The sequence below is a fragment of the Euprymna scolopes genome, chromosome 27, assembly GCF_053919585.1.
Source record: "Euprymna scolopes isolate OS-2025 chromosome 27, ASM5391958v1, whole genome shotgun sequence".
Lineage (NCBI taxonomy): Eukaryota > Metazoa > Mollusca > Cephalopoda > Sepiida > Sepiolidae > Euprymna > Euprymna scolopes.
In genome coordinates this window covers 92,728,862-92,744,315 of record NC_136508.1, presented here as the reverse complement: position 1 = coordinate 92,744,315, position 15,454 = coordinate 92,728,862, and the positions used below count along the sequence as shown (strand labels likewise).

The window sequence follows — 15,454 nt, the reverse complement described above, 5'->3', positions numbered from 1 at the left end:
CTGAGCATGGTCCCAAATAGTAATAACTTACATTCAAGTGGCAATATGCCTTGTTTCAGGTGAACGTGAGTAAATATGTGTGTGTGTGTGTGTGTGTGTGATATAAATGTGTGTGTGTCATTTTTAGTGGACCACCTAACCAATTACTTGATAATCATGATAAAGTTTATCTATGGACATAAAATACCTACTCCTTATCTTTTTGCCAAGACTCAAAAAGCTCATAATCACAGCATGCAACCTCGTATTCAAGAAATCATAATCACTTAATTTCTTCCTTGGTCTATCTTCTCTTTATTAAATACTTCTCCTGCTGCAGGTCTGTCGTCTACATACATTGCAACTATGCACTCCCACTAAACATACTGCGTTATGCATGTTTACAGCAGTATCACCAAAGAACGAAAACAAAGTTATGTGAAATAAGTTATATTTCTGTGCTGCAGTTACTGATAAAACAGCTGAAAAAACAGCTCTTCACTCATGAGCAGATTTCAAGTGTGTTTAGATTTTAATGCTTTCTTCACGAGATGAGCAAACAACAGATGAAAGATGCTGATAGCAAATTTGTTCTTGATAACTGAAGTCATATTTTATTTTTTAATCTTTTCAGAATGTACATATGGTAAATTTGGCAGTGGATGTAATTACGACTGTCATTGTGAAGACAACAGAAAATGTAATAAAATAAATGGGCAATGCAGTGATGGGAGATGTGCAGCAGGATACAAGGGAGATAACTGCCAACAAGGTAAGCAAATTTATTGAATTATATTTAAAGAATAATTGAAATGTATATGAAAATAATGTGAAGTAAAAATAATTAAAAAGTAAATTTCATTCAAATTTTATCAAACAAGTATAGTATAATATATATATATATACATATATATATATATATATATATATATATATATCAAACAAGTATAGTATAATATACATATCAGACAAGTACAGGAAAGGTCTTACAAAACTAATTATATATTATGGCTTAAAAAATCCAACAAAAGAAACGAAAGAAAATAAACAGAAAAAAAATGTTTTCTTTTCGATGACGTCTTTTTTGGCTTGTTTTGTTTTTGTTGAAGGGTTGTCTTGTATTGTCATCTTCCTTGGTTAATTCTGGGACTGTAGTTGTGCATTCTGTTCAGACGATCTTTGTCCTTTGAGAAGGAGATGTGAATTTGTGTATGTCTAGATGTAAGTTCCTGCATGCATCTCTGCTTTTTTATTTTATTTTATTTTTTTTTTTAATACATTTTCACCCACAACAAAGGCACATTGCCACTGTGATGTAGGGGGCTACTATCAGGGGCAGCAGTTACTGGGGCACTATGTTGGGATTTGGGCAGCAAGATGTCGGTTCACGTTACACTTGAACTTCTGCATGTCAGTACAGTTGGGGAAGCAGGGACCTGGAATGGAATTCCAGAGTCTAGCAGTTCTGGGGAAGAAACTACTGGAGTAGAAAGATCTTCTACATCTAGGGATCTCTACTGTGTGGGGTTGGGATTTAGCTGCCTGTCGGGTTTGTCGAGGATGTCTACGTTGTGGGGGCACAAGTGTCTGCAGTTTATCAGAGCATTCACCATTAAAATACGTGTAGAACAAGCAGAGGGATGCAAGGTTTCGTTGATGGGACAGAGACTGAAGCTTAGATGCCAGTTCAAGGCCTACCAGATTGGCGACTCTCTTTTGAACCTTATTTAGGAGTGAGAGACTAGCAGCAGAGGCACCAGCCCAAATGTGACAGCAATACTCCATACATGGGCGAATGGTGGCATTATAGAGGTACAGGATACTTTCAGGTATCTGTAGTTTTCTAGCACGGTAGAGAGAGCCTACCTTCTTCGCAGCGGCCCTGGCAATGTTTTCAATATAATTTTTCCAACTCATGTTTCCTGTGAATGTTAGGCCAAGCAGTTTGAAAGATGTACTCTCAGACAGGGAGTCACTGGCCATTGCTATTGGTGGCAGAGAAGGTTTCTTGTAATTATTGAAGGAAACCAGTTTCATCTTGGCAGCATTGAATGTGACCATCCATTTTTGTCCCCATTCCACTACGGATTGGAGGTCATTCTCTAGTGTTTTTGCCATTTCTTTAGTTATGTGTTCATTTGTTTTCCTGTCATGCCTGTTATGAGTGTGGTGTCATCAGCATATATACCCATTTCAGAGGCAGTTTTGTCGAGGAGGTCATTAATAAATATTAGGAACAATAGAGGTCCAAGGATAGACCCCTGAGGCACTCCCGCATTTATATCACACTGTTTAGATGTACAACTGTTAAGGAAAACCTGGATTTTTCTCTTATCTAAGAAGGATTTAATTATGATAAGTATTCTACCAGTGATACCGTATGATTTAATTTTCCTGAGGAGACCCTCATGCCATACCCTGTCAAAAGCCTTAGATATATTTAGAGCTACCGCTCTGCCCTCCTCCGCTTTGTCCAGTGAATGGTATATACGTTCAGAGATTACAGTGTGAAACGGGCTTGTCTAAATCCATATTGTTTGTCAGTCAGAAGTTTAGCACCTTCGTTCAGGATTGACTAGAGCATGGTTAATTATAGTCTCAAATATTTTGGCGAAAAGTGGGAGGAGGCTAATGGGGTGATAATTTGATGAGTCAGTTTTTTCGCCAGAATTCTTGAATACTGGTTCCACAGAAGCAGTTTTCCAACAGCCCAGAAAGCATGAATCATTAAGGCATTTGTTGTAGAGTTTGGAGAGAACTGGAGCTACTTCAGCTGAGCACTTTTTTAATAGCTGGGATGAGATCAGGTCCACATGCTTTTGAAGTGTCAAGGTTTTTTATGATAGCATAGCTGAGCAGGGGTGATTTGTAGATCGTCTATCGTGGCATATCTTACATTCAAGTGGCAATATGCCTTGTTTCAGGTGAACGTGAGTAAATATGTGTGTGTGTGTGTGTGTGTGTGTCATTTTTAGTGGACCACCTAACCAATTACTTGATAATCATGATAAAGTTTATCTATGGACATAAAATACCTACTCCTTATCTTTTTGCCAAGACTCAAATAGCTCATAATCACAGCATGCAACCTTGTAGTAATTGTCTGTATTTTTGAGATGAGTTGTTTTCATGGATTGTGATTGTCGGACTGACTTCCTCATCTTGGTTGTTATTGTCACAACATTTCGGCCGTTTTGCCCTCCGGCCTTCGTCAGGTGAACGGTTTGTTAGGAGTCTCGAACCCAACCTTTTATTATTATTACGGGGGTACCGTGTTCAGACTCCAGCTAGGCTTTGGGACATAGTTGCTGATTCTCTGTTTTTCAATGTTACTTTTTCACTGCCTTCGTTCAGGATTGAACTCAGCACCTTTGGGTAACTTTAAACTTTGATACAACGTCTAGGACCACTTGGCCATATGTCACTAGGACAATTCTTAGTTGGTTTTTGTTAATGTTAAACCTATGTTGTTATTCAAGGTTTTCTCTCTCTATCAGAGGTGTCCAAATTGCATTCAGCTCTATGCTTGGTTTGCTCAGTAGGTTGTTATGTCCGAGCATGTGAGCTGTTTCTTTAAGTTTTCTCATTTTCCAGTGGGTCTCTCTGTTTATTATTTTTACTTCATCCCATAGGGGGCGATGATCCCCCCTCTCCATCCAGACATGGTTGGCTATACCCGATTTTTCCGTCTCCCCTTTAGTTACCGCTTTTCGGTGTTCTTCCACCCTTATTTTAAGGGGGCGGCATGTTTCACCCTTGTAAACCTTTCTGCAACTGCATGGAATGGAGTATATGCAGTTTTTGGTCATGTTCTCATCCATGCGGGGCTTCACTCGTACCAGGTGTCGTCTGAGTGTTGACTCGCTTTTGAATACCGTCCTGATGTTGTAGGGGGCACATATTCTCTGAATCTTTTCGGAGATGCCTCGTATGTATGGTAGGCAGACCGTTGGAGGTTTTTGGGTTTCATTCTCCTCTATTATACTTTTAACACGTCTGGTGGATAGTATGCTATCGGGGTAGTTGTTACGACGGAGGGTATTCTTCAACCTGACCATTTCTTGGTGGTATGTAATGGTGTCGCTACTTATTGTCTCTGCTCGATGTTGTAAGCAGCGTGCGATTCCATGTTTGATACTGTATGGGTGATGGGAGTTGAAGTTTAGGTATTGTCCGGTGAAGGTAGGCTTGCGATATACGGATGTCTTAAACCCATGCTCTGTGCATGATATGAGTATATCAAGGAAGGCCAGTTGGTTATCTTTTTCTTTCTTCATTGTGAACTGTATCGATGGTCTTATTGAGTTCACATGGTCTAGGAGAGCCTGGATGTCTTCCTGATGGGGCCAGAGTATGAAGGTGTCATCAACGTATCTTAGCCACATGGTGGGCTTTAAGGGAACTGAACCTAAGGCCATGTCTTCGAAGAAGCAAAACGGCCGAAACGTTGTGACAATAACAACCAAGATGAGGAAGTCAGTCCGACAATCACAATCCTTGCAACCTTGTATTCAAGAAATCATAATCACTTAATTTTTCATTGGTCTCTCTTCTCTTTATTAAATACTTCTCCTGCTGCAGGTCTGTTGTCTGCATACATTGCAACTATGCACTCCCACTTGTGCATGTTTACAGCAGTATCACCAAAGAACAAAACAAAGTTATGTGAAATAAGTTATATTTCTGTGCTGCAGTTACTGATAAAACAGCTGAAAAAACAGCTCTTCACTCATGAGCAGATTTCAAGTGTGTTTAGATTTTAATGCTTTCTTCACGAGATGAGCAAACAACAGATGAAAGATGCTGATAGCAAATTTGTTCTTGATAACTGAAGTCATATTTTATTTTTTAATCTTTTCAGAATGTACATATGGTAAATTTGGCAGTGGATGTACGAAGTTCTGTCATTGTGAAGACAACAGAAAATGTAATAAAATAGATGGGATATGCAGTGATGGGAAATGTGCAGCAGGATACAAGGGAGATAACTGCCAACAAGGTAAGCAAATTTATTGAATTATATTTAAAGAATAATTGAAATCTATAAGAAAATATTGTGAAGTAAAAATAATTAAAAAGTAGGTTTTATTAAAATTTTTTTAAAATTTAAATACACGAATGAAAAATTATATTAATGGTTAATCATAAAATATTGAAATTCAATCATTATAAAAAAAAATACTTTACATTTCTCATTTTAGATTTACAATTCTAATTTAATCTAATTCAATTCAAAATACTTATATTCAAACTCTAATTGTGTTTATTATAAACTAGCAAGACCTGTGAAAATTCCACAGGGGACTAATTTATATGTAATATATTGATGTTGGAATTTCATAGATGTTCAGTGTAAATGGAGATGCTATTGTATTGTAGATCTGATATTGTAGCTCTTTCGTTAAAACTGCAAAGTATTTATCTAAGCTAGCACGAATGCCTGGCAAAGCCCAGTCATAAAGTACGCTTAAATATGATATTTTAATTCTTGCAGATTTCGTATATATTATTATAGAGTTAATGTTCTATTGATTTTTATATATTATAAAGTTGCGATTTCAAAAATAAAAATATATATCCATATGACTTGGGTGTATTAGCTGAAATCGAAACCAAAATAAAAACTTCTGAAAGAAAATTATATATATATATATATATATATATATAAACTTAAGTTCCTCCAGCACTAATTAAAACCAAAACTTATGAAGAATTTTGATAAAATTATTTATGAAAAAAATATATTACTGGACTGCCATCAGCTAAAATTGAAACCGAAATGAAAACTTATGAAGAATTCTTGGTAAAATTATTTATTACAACTTAATGGAAGTACATAACAAACGACCTGGATGTAAGCATGATACAAAAATTACACACACGCTATCATATTAATATATAGATGACTGTGGATTACTTGTCAAGCAGAACATAAAACAGAAAACTAATATCTGGATGTTTTTGTTAAGACTTCAAAAATCATTCATAAAAATTCCTCTATTAAAACATTGAGTTATCTCCCTTTATGTTGCAATATTTCGTAAATAGCTTGAAATATGGTATAGTGTGGTGGTTACAGGTTGCGTGCCTGGTGGGAGTTCTGTTGGGGCTACTACATCACTTTTATTAATACTTTTGGGAAAAGTGTGAATCACTTGAGCTTAGGGTTTAATTGTAGGGTAAACTATACTCTCAAGCCTTGGTTGTGCAACTGTGATTTTGGTGATACTGTTGGTTTTGTTCATTGCATTTGTATTTTGTTTATTGATGATTCTATCCATTTTTAAATGTCTTAAATGAGACTTGCATCTAATTAAACCGTTATTGGGAATCAAGTAAATGGGTACTTATATTAACAATCAAGTTTAATAGGAAATAAATGGGCATCTCATTAAAAAAATTCGAAAGACAAAGGAAATAAATACACAATCCTATTTCAATTTTAATGGAAACAAAACAAAAAATAATTAACTTAAGTTATATAGTGATATTTTTAACATTTTGTTTTAGCAAAAAACATAAGTGAGTGAAAATGTTTTATTTTTTGCCAAAAACTTGGAGAAGTAAATAAAAAGGAAAAAGATAGAAGACAAAGAGAAAAAAATAGATGGAATTTCAACATTATTTTCAAACATAAAAGATGTTATTCTTGAAAAAGAAAAGACGACGACATTGGAAATAGAGAGGAAGACAATTTCATATATAATTGGTTTTTATTCTAGAATTCTTTTCCTTTAATCTGAGTTTAAATAGCAAAGCAAGTATTTGTTTATTTGCTTGCATTAAGCTATAATTATTTTGTTTTATAAATTAATTTGGCTTTTGAAAATATAAAAAGAAAATCAATTAATACATTACGTGCAATGCTTCAAGTAAACTATAACACTCTTTTATGCTAAGGTATTTTTCCTCAAAGCATAGTTTTATCCAATTTTTATTAAAGTAAATGCATAAATGTGAAACTTACAAAAAATATTATCAAAACTGATTATTGTTACTATTTACTTTCCTCCTCACGAGGGCACAGTTAAATACAAGGCCAATCGTTAATTTGGGGAAAATCCAGCTCCCAAAAAGGGGCACTCTGGATAGGAACAAAAATAAAAATTGTTTCGATCATGAAGGACTTCAAGGACAAAATAGATGAAGTCTAGCACAGATACTACACTATGATTTTGGCCTGATTATTGTTATTTAAACCAACAATACATGATAATATTTTGAAATCCTGTACATGTAATAGAAATGAATGATCCAAGAAAAAAGAAATGGGTGACTGATTAATTATGAGTTTTACTCCCTTCTTTCCTGTTAATATCTTTATAATGTGAATTGATTTCGTCTTTCTTTTAGTTTCATTATAGACTTCTTTAAAATATAAACACATTTGTATTAAGATTATCAAGATGTTGATGCTTATCGATTTGATATGAATAAATGCAAAAGTTTTAGTCACGTGTTTGCAAGAAACTTATGAATGAAATATTTATTCTTTCAAAGTTCAGTTTTAAGTATTTTGAATAGTAACATTTTCTAAAAATGATAATGAACTAGTAAAGTCTGCTAGTATATATATATATATATATAATGAACCTCCTGTTGATTTCAACATATGAGTTTCTGCCACAACTAGCAAAGCTTGCTATTATATATATAATGAACCCTCCTGTTGATTTCGACATATGAGCTGCTGCCACAACTAGCAAAGCCTGCTAGTATATATATAATAGACTCTCCCATCGATTTCAACATATGAGCTTTCGCCACGACTGGCAAAGCCTACTAGTGCATATATACTAGCTGAAGATATGGCATCTGGAACCTATCTATCTCCTCCCACGGCGAGTTTCTGATGGCAGTGTAAGAAACTTGTCCTGTGTTTGTCCGTGAAAATGATCATCACTCATCATTATCCGTCGACTATTTACACTATGTACACGCAGCTAGTGGAAGTATCCACTAATCTTTGGAGCACCGATTGCGCAGCCTGCGCATCGGTGCTAGCTCGGAGACGCTGGGCTCGTTGTGGGGCTTCAGGCGCGCAAGCGCATGTGGCAGCTTCACGTTCGGCGACGTTCCTTGTCCTTCTTCTTGAGGGGGTGTATGCACCCGTTCCGGTGTTGTCGATTTACTCATGGGCAGTTCAGGAAGTCCAGGTCCTTGCAATGAGCCAGTCGGCTCCTGAGGCGGGGATTCTCTTAGATTTTCCTGTGGGGGTGCATCTGAAGTTATAGGCTCAGTAACATCATCGGTATGATTTTCTTCATTTGCTGTTGGGATAAGCGACTCAATGATCTTTCCTCTGTTGATAGTTTGGAACGGTGTGAATTTTCTCAGATGCTGGCGGTTTCTGAGGGTAAGTCTGCTAGATCCATCGATTTTAACAACATACTGATGATGCTGATTGACTTCAACCACCATATCCGTGCGTTCCCAGCGTAGAGGGTGGTTTCCGGTGAGGTTCTGAACGTACACATGGTCACCTACGCGCAGTGGGGGTAAGATTTTCATGTGTTGTTCCCACTTTTCATGCTCCCTAGAGTGATGCTTAGCCATAGCCCGCTCTCTGTGTCCCAAAATTTCAGTCCAGGTGACGTGGGGGCAATAATGCCCCATCGGGATAGGGATAGGGTCTCTGATGGGACGGCCGAAAATGATTATTGCCGGAGATGCTTTAGTTTCAGGATCAATAGAATTCCTGTAAATTAGCATGGCCCTCGTTCTCCGACCTGAACACCATAGGCCAGTTGGAGTACCGATCCACCACGACGACATACTCATGGTATTTGAATGAGAAATAGTCGCAGCAGATGTGCTGGAAGGGGTACTCCGGCACAGTGATTTCCGATGGAGGCTGCATCGGGTTCCATTTAGCTATCCGGTGGCAGTGGGAGCATTCGTCCCCTACCCGTTGAATATCCACAGTGATGTTGGGTCAGTACACAGAATCTGCAGCTCGTGCGCTCATTGCATTAACTCCTTGATGGGCTGCGTGAAGGACTTCTAGTATGCGGGGTCTTAGCTCCTGCGGGATAACAATCCTCCCACCAGCGAGTACCACGCCATCCACCAAGCATAGGGATCCAGCGAGGCAGTGGTAAGGGCAGAGCTCAGGACTTAATTGCCTGCAATCAGCCGGAAACCCTTGTTGTATCAATATTTGTAGGTTCTGCAGGTGTTCATCTGATGCGGTGGACTGTTTAACCATATGCCACGTCACAACATTGGTGATGGAATACAAGCTATTTGACATGGAGGCAAGCATAGCGCCCTCTTCGGCGATATCCACAGTGTCATCATCAGGCTCTGCATCTGGTGTTGCGGGAGTGGGTGCAGAATAGCATGAGGCAGCGTCTGCTCCAGCATTCTTCTTTCCTGACACATGTATCAGTCGGAACCTGTATGCCAGCGTCTTCTCCTTGAGGTTAAGCAGTCTGCGATTACTGATGTCATTCAAGGAGTGCTCGTTGAGAATACCGACCAGGGGCTTGTGATCGGTGGCGATGGTTAGGTCTGCACAGCCCTGAATGTAGTATCTGGTCTGATGCAGCACGTACACCACAGCCAAGGCCTCACCTTCAACTGGGGTATAACGAGTCTCTGGGCCATGCGTGAACCTGCTTCCAACCAGGCACAACTTACATCAGCCCCAACAGCAGATTGGGGTCCTTGAGGTGCAGCTGCAGTACTTCTGCAGTAAACAGAAGCCTATGCCGGAGGTGGACCAATCCGTGACCAGGCATGTAGGGTGGGATGGCTGGAACAGTCTAACTCCGTCCTGCATTTCTCTGATGATGACCTCTTTAGACTCTCGGAAAATGGCATCCAATTCATCAGACACTCGAAGGGTGTCTTGGGCTGGAGAAGATAACGGAACGGTTGCATTCTCTTGGCCATCGAGAATGCATAGGCGCCCTGATTCACCATTCCAAACTATGCCCTAGCACCCGTGATGTCTTGAGGCACAGGGAAACTTTGAATAGAGTCTATGAACTTCGTGGACGGCCTGATAGTTGTTGGTGTAATCGTTAATCTGGTGAAGTCTACCTCATCTTGGGCGAATTGGAATTTTTTTGGATTTAGGGTGATCCCATTTTTGCCACAAAGATCAAGCCACTCACATGTTTGATAGAATGCAGATTCTATGGAGTCCGTCCACATGCAAGTGTCATCAACACACTTGACTTTGTCCTGGAAGTTAGCGATCAACACGTGAAAGCGTTGATTGTAGGCATCACCGCTGGCAAGGAAGCCTTGAGGTGCAACTTTATAGCGATAGTGTCCCCATAGTGTGATGAAGGTGGTCACATGCCGGTCCTCTTCTCTGATGGGGACGGAATGATATCCGTTCCAAGCATCTGTAACGGTCTTCTTAGTATCTTGAGGTACGCGTACAGCCAGGTGGAATGGGCTCTGCACGTGGTGCGTCTGAGGGACTGAATGGCGATTCTGGGGCTGCAGATCCACTGTCCGTCTTGGTGTTCCATCTGATTTGGCGGTGACCACCATCCTCGAGCACCAGGTCACAGTTGTATTGGGGCTAACTTTCTCCAGAACACTGATGCGAACGTCCCGTTCCAAGTCCCTGTACACCTGTTCCTGCCAGTGGATAGGCACTAGACCTGCTTTATGGACAGCGATAGGCTTCGCATCTGGATCTACGTGCAGCTCCAGTGGCTCACAATTCATAAGTGGGAGGGGTTGGTGCTCGCACGCATTGAAAGTGGACGTGACATAGTGATCAAGAAGCCACTGCTTGAGGGCAGGGACATCTTTGTCGGTGGCTGAGAGTCCTGGTGGAAGCCTCTTTGGTAGTGGAGGTGGGGCGCTGTGCTTCGGGCAAGGACACAAAGTTTGCTCGGCATCCCGACAGATGCCACCGTCTCAGCTGGCCAGGACACAGGGACCGATGGGAAATCGTGTGGGATGGCCCCCAGAGTGATCAATGCCTCGTGGCATAGGAAACAGATACTGTCAAGAATTGTAAAAGTCAACTGAATTAAAGGAATAAATTATAAGATGGTCAAAATCATGAATTTTTAAATATAGTTTGTCTCTCTCTCTCTCTCTCTCTCTCTATATATATATATATATATATATATACATATATATATATTGATTCTGTTATGATTTAAATTTATATCCGAGGGCTCTTTTAAGAATAGATACTGTTCCCTTTATGGTTGCTATTTTGTGTATATATGTGTCTCTGTGTACCACTATAAACAGCCCACACCACTGGAGCGATCATGACCAAACCTGATCTCCAACCTAGGGATGGCGCACAATATTTTTCAAGGTAAAAGTCCCCAAACATTGCAAGCGGCACACTTACTGCAGTTTGAAGTGTAATGCCCTGAGCGCTTAGAGCAGGTGGAGGACCAAGCTTCACAGAACTTGGATTGTGTGTTTCTGTCATTCACCTTGGCATGGCAGGCCCCACCACATGCCCAGCATTTTGCTTGATCAGAGCTGTTGGGTGGGTTATTATTGTTAGTATGACGTGGCTTATAAGAGGCATTTTGGGACCTGGCGGAGGTACTCTCCCCGATGGCAGTTCTAGTGGCTTTTCCTTGCTCTTTTTGAGCAATGAAATCAACAGTCTCTGCAAGAGTCCTGTCTGTTTTAGCATCCCCCAGAACATCACTAAGAATCTCGGGGTCCGCGATCCCTCTTATCAGGTTGTCCTTGATGATTTCCGTGCTGTAATCAAATGTATGGCCGCAGCCCGGCTCCTTGCACTTGACAGTATATTGGCATAGGGCGGCTTTTAAAGAAAAAAAAAATACAAATATCCCCCCTCCCCCATAAAAAAACCAACAACAACAAAAAAAAATGAAAAAAAAAATTTTGGACACCCACGGAGGATTTATTTACACCCCACTTCTCTCTCTCTTTTTATTTATTAGACAACACTGACGAGAACAACATAGATGATATGTCGTTCACCTTCCTTCTATGATGCAGCTGATGACTGTGAAGATGGATGGTGACTTGTCTTGAGATTAGGCTCGCTGGAACCAGGCTTACAGGCTGCATCCGTTACACTTGAAGAATGTCATTCTCGTCAGTGTCTGAAACAATGGAGATGAAGACTATGAACTCACATGCATGAAGATAGGGCATGATATGGCATCTGGAACCTATCTAATCCTCACCTTTGAAAGGCTCCGTTAAAATTGTGGCTTCTATTAGGTTAGTCATTAATTTTTTTACAGAAAGACGTGTGCCATTACAAAGCTTGGACTGATTAATATTTCACAACAGGATGATTGGTACACCAGTTTTCAATTGCAGTACATGAGGTGGCATCCCTGGCAAATCTTTGTTCTTGGGTGCAAGAATGGCTCGTTCACTCAGCCAACTGGGATCCTTGTAGTTAAATTGGATGTGCGCAAAAATCTTTTTAATCAAGCCATCTTTTGTTGTCACTAAATTACAGAAGTTTTGTGACAATGTAATTTGCCCTGTGGTCAGATCAGCCGACAGTTTTCCATCGCCAATTTGCAGTAATTGATTTGAAAATAACTCTGCTGAGTGATCGTTTTGCTACTGGACATGCATATTTCTAGTCAAATGGAATGTTCTCACATGTTGCCAAAAAGTAGAATATTTTAGGCAAGCATTTATTTCATCTGCTGGTGTTGATCGAGGAATTATAGGTAGTGTTTGCCTGAAATCTCCAGTTAGCAATAATACTGCATTCCCAAAGAGTCGGTCATTACCACGCAAGTCTTGCAATGATCGATCCAGAGCCTCCAGTGATTTTTTTGTGTGCCATTGTGCATTCATCCCAAACAATAAATTTACATTTCTGCAATAACTTTCCCATATTTGATGTTTTGGAAATGTTGCACAATGGAGTTTCCATAAATTGCATATTCAATGGTAGTTTCAAAGCTGAATGAGCAGTTCTTCTACCTGCCAGTAATGTTGCAACTATTCCAGATTATGCAAGAGCTAAGGCTATGTCAGAATGTGATCGAATTGTTGCCAAAATTAATTTAATTAAGGTTTTACCAGTTCCTTCTGGCGCATCTAAGAAGAAAATTTCTCCCACCCATATTATTGACTGTTTCCATTACTTCGTTGTAAATGTGTTTTTGCTCAATAGTTAGTTTTGTAATATTTGAATGAATGTACAACAAAAGATCATCTGTGTTGTAAGTTTGTTCCCGACGCAATTCTCCATCAAACAAAGTCGCAGCAGATCGATTCGGTGACGTCAATCCCAATTGATTGAGGACTTTGCAATTTCTCGGCACAAGTTTTCAATCCGTATCAATGCTTCATTATAAATTTCTGATGTAAAATCCAGGTAGGTATTTGCAGTTTTATTGCGTTTTTGATGCAAAATGTCTTTGGCCATGTGATTTATATTTCTCCCATAACTCTAATGGAGATGAAGGGGAGCAAGTTGTCAATATGATGGCAAACAATGCACGAATTTGAATTGGATGCGATGTTTAACATGCATCATTAATGCATTCATCCCAAACTGCGAAAAGTGGCATGTGTAACACAATTGACAATTTTTAAGTGCTGGAAAAATGTTGGACCAGGGACATTTACCAATAGCATGCGAAGGAAAAAACATTCATCTTGTTTGGGATGAATAGTATAAAGTCGGTCTATTGTGTTTTCTTTGTAAATTCCAGGGTGCCCGTCTACTCTATCTCCTCGTTTGCGTCGTTCAAATAATTTCCTACTCCTATTCCATGTGTAATACATGGGCACTTCCAAATAGAGCAGTGTTGATGCAAAGGCGTCATTTTGACATAACGTTAAAAAAGCCATTAATGTTGTCGCCGGGGGATTAAGAGCTATCTGTGCCACATTTGAAGCTATAAAGTAAACACATTGTCCATTTTCTAAATGTACTGATAAGTGAACAATAGCTGGACTTCGTTCATGTATGTGAAATGAAAGAATTCGCCATACAGCTTCATTACTGCTTATGTATCTTCCAGCTTGAAACTATGCAATTTCATCGATATGTATGTTTGCATTCCTATCATTGCCTTGAGTTTTCAAACCAAAAACTGCCATATCGCTGCCTTTATTCACATACTTGCAAATGTATTTGATGGACTTAACTGAGTTACAGTATTCCACATTAATGTGCGATTTGTAGGTTTTTGAAAGCAAAGGTGAATATGGAACAATCCACCAGTTATCGACTTCAATATCACCATTGCACGTTTGTATGATTGCTAATTTACCACCATTATCTGTAGATCTTCTCCTGTATAAAGGATATCCATCATTTCCTGTAACTGTGTCTGATAGTAATGCCCGAGGATATCGCTTAGAGCATTTTCCACCTTTCATGCATGGTGAATTTGGATTTAATATACCACAAGGTCCATGTATCATATGTTTTGTCACAACCTCATGCAAGTCTTTATCAATGTCAGCATCAGGTATTTCAGCACATATTACATTGTCGATTTGATCTGGACTGATTTTGTTATAGAGCCAGATTAGTATGTGTGAGTGTGGTAATCCTCTCTTTTGCCACTACTGAATACATCCAGCAGCACACAGACCCAAAGATTTTATGCTTAACAATGAAATCTAATAGCGATTTCAGCTTTTGTCTAAAAACACGTGCTGTAATATTATGCCTATCCAATGATGATTATCCAGGAAATAATAGTTGCTGTATATCATCCCAGGCAGGGTTGCATGTGAATGTAATGAACAGGTCAGGACGACCATACTGACGAACATATGAAAAAGCATCCTGAGTGTACTCATGCATATGACGTGGATTACCTATTTATGAAGATGGCAAAATTGTTAGTCTTCCAACTTTTGTAGTATTACCATCAATTTGAACTGCATCTCGCAAGAGAACATATTCTTCAGAGCGAAGTTTGGACTGATTCAAATGTATGAATAGCAAACGTTCAGATTCAATTTTTGTGTACATGTCTACGATGTATTGAGAGGAACAATTGGCAGCATTTCAGAATGTGATTGGTTTCATTTTCCCGAATCATTAATCGGTATGAATAATAGTGCATTGCGCTGCATTTTTTATTTGTTTCTTCGCCAGTAACTGGATTTATCATTTTAACATTGAAATGATATCCATCAGCACCATCCCAGAAAATGATTGGATATTGCAGAGCATCATAGCATCGATGAGTTTCTGCAGTGTTTGTCAATTGATCATTTCTCCTATAAAGGACAATATCCCTCAGTTGAAATTGATCTCCAACTATAACAATTGCCACCTCATCTATAGTTGGAGCATTGAATCTTTGCACGTGTTCTCCAGCAGGAGCTTTGTCAGTACGAATAACAATCTTGTGTGTATCAGATGGCATCATTTCAATTGCAGTTTTGAATAAACGCACCAAATTGTTTTTATTATGAAGCATGTCTTGCAGTTCGGAAACAATGGACCTTCTTGTGCCAGTTGAAATTCCACTTGAAATTGCCTAATTCCCCAGAAAAAATTGTTGGG

General features: G+C 39.1%; 1 protein-coding gene across 4 annotated transcripts in view; it reads left to right on the top strand.

The window, feature by feature from the left end:
* Positions 1-15,454, top strand: part of LOC145248990 (uncharacterized) — a 351,345-nt gene that overhangs the window by 75,889 nt on the left and 260,002 nt on the right. For 3 of the 4 annotated variants that reach the window (XM_080110828.1, XM_080110829.1, XM_080110830.1), the window contains exons 2-3: positions 614-751; positions 4,841-4,978. The exons of the other annotated variant lie outside the window; for it this stretch is intronic. In XM_080110828.1, the coding sequence (XP_079966954.1) occupies positions 614-751; positions 4,841-4,978 (276 nt within the window). The remainder of the gene's footprint in view (positions 1-613; positions 752-4,840; positions 4,979-15,454) is intronic. 4 annotated transcript variants of the gene reach the window in all.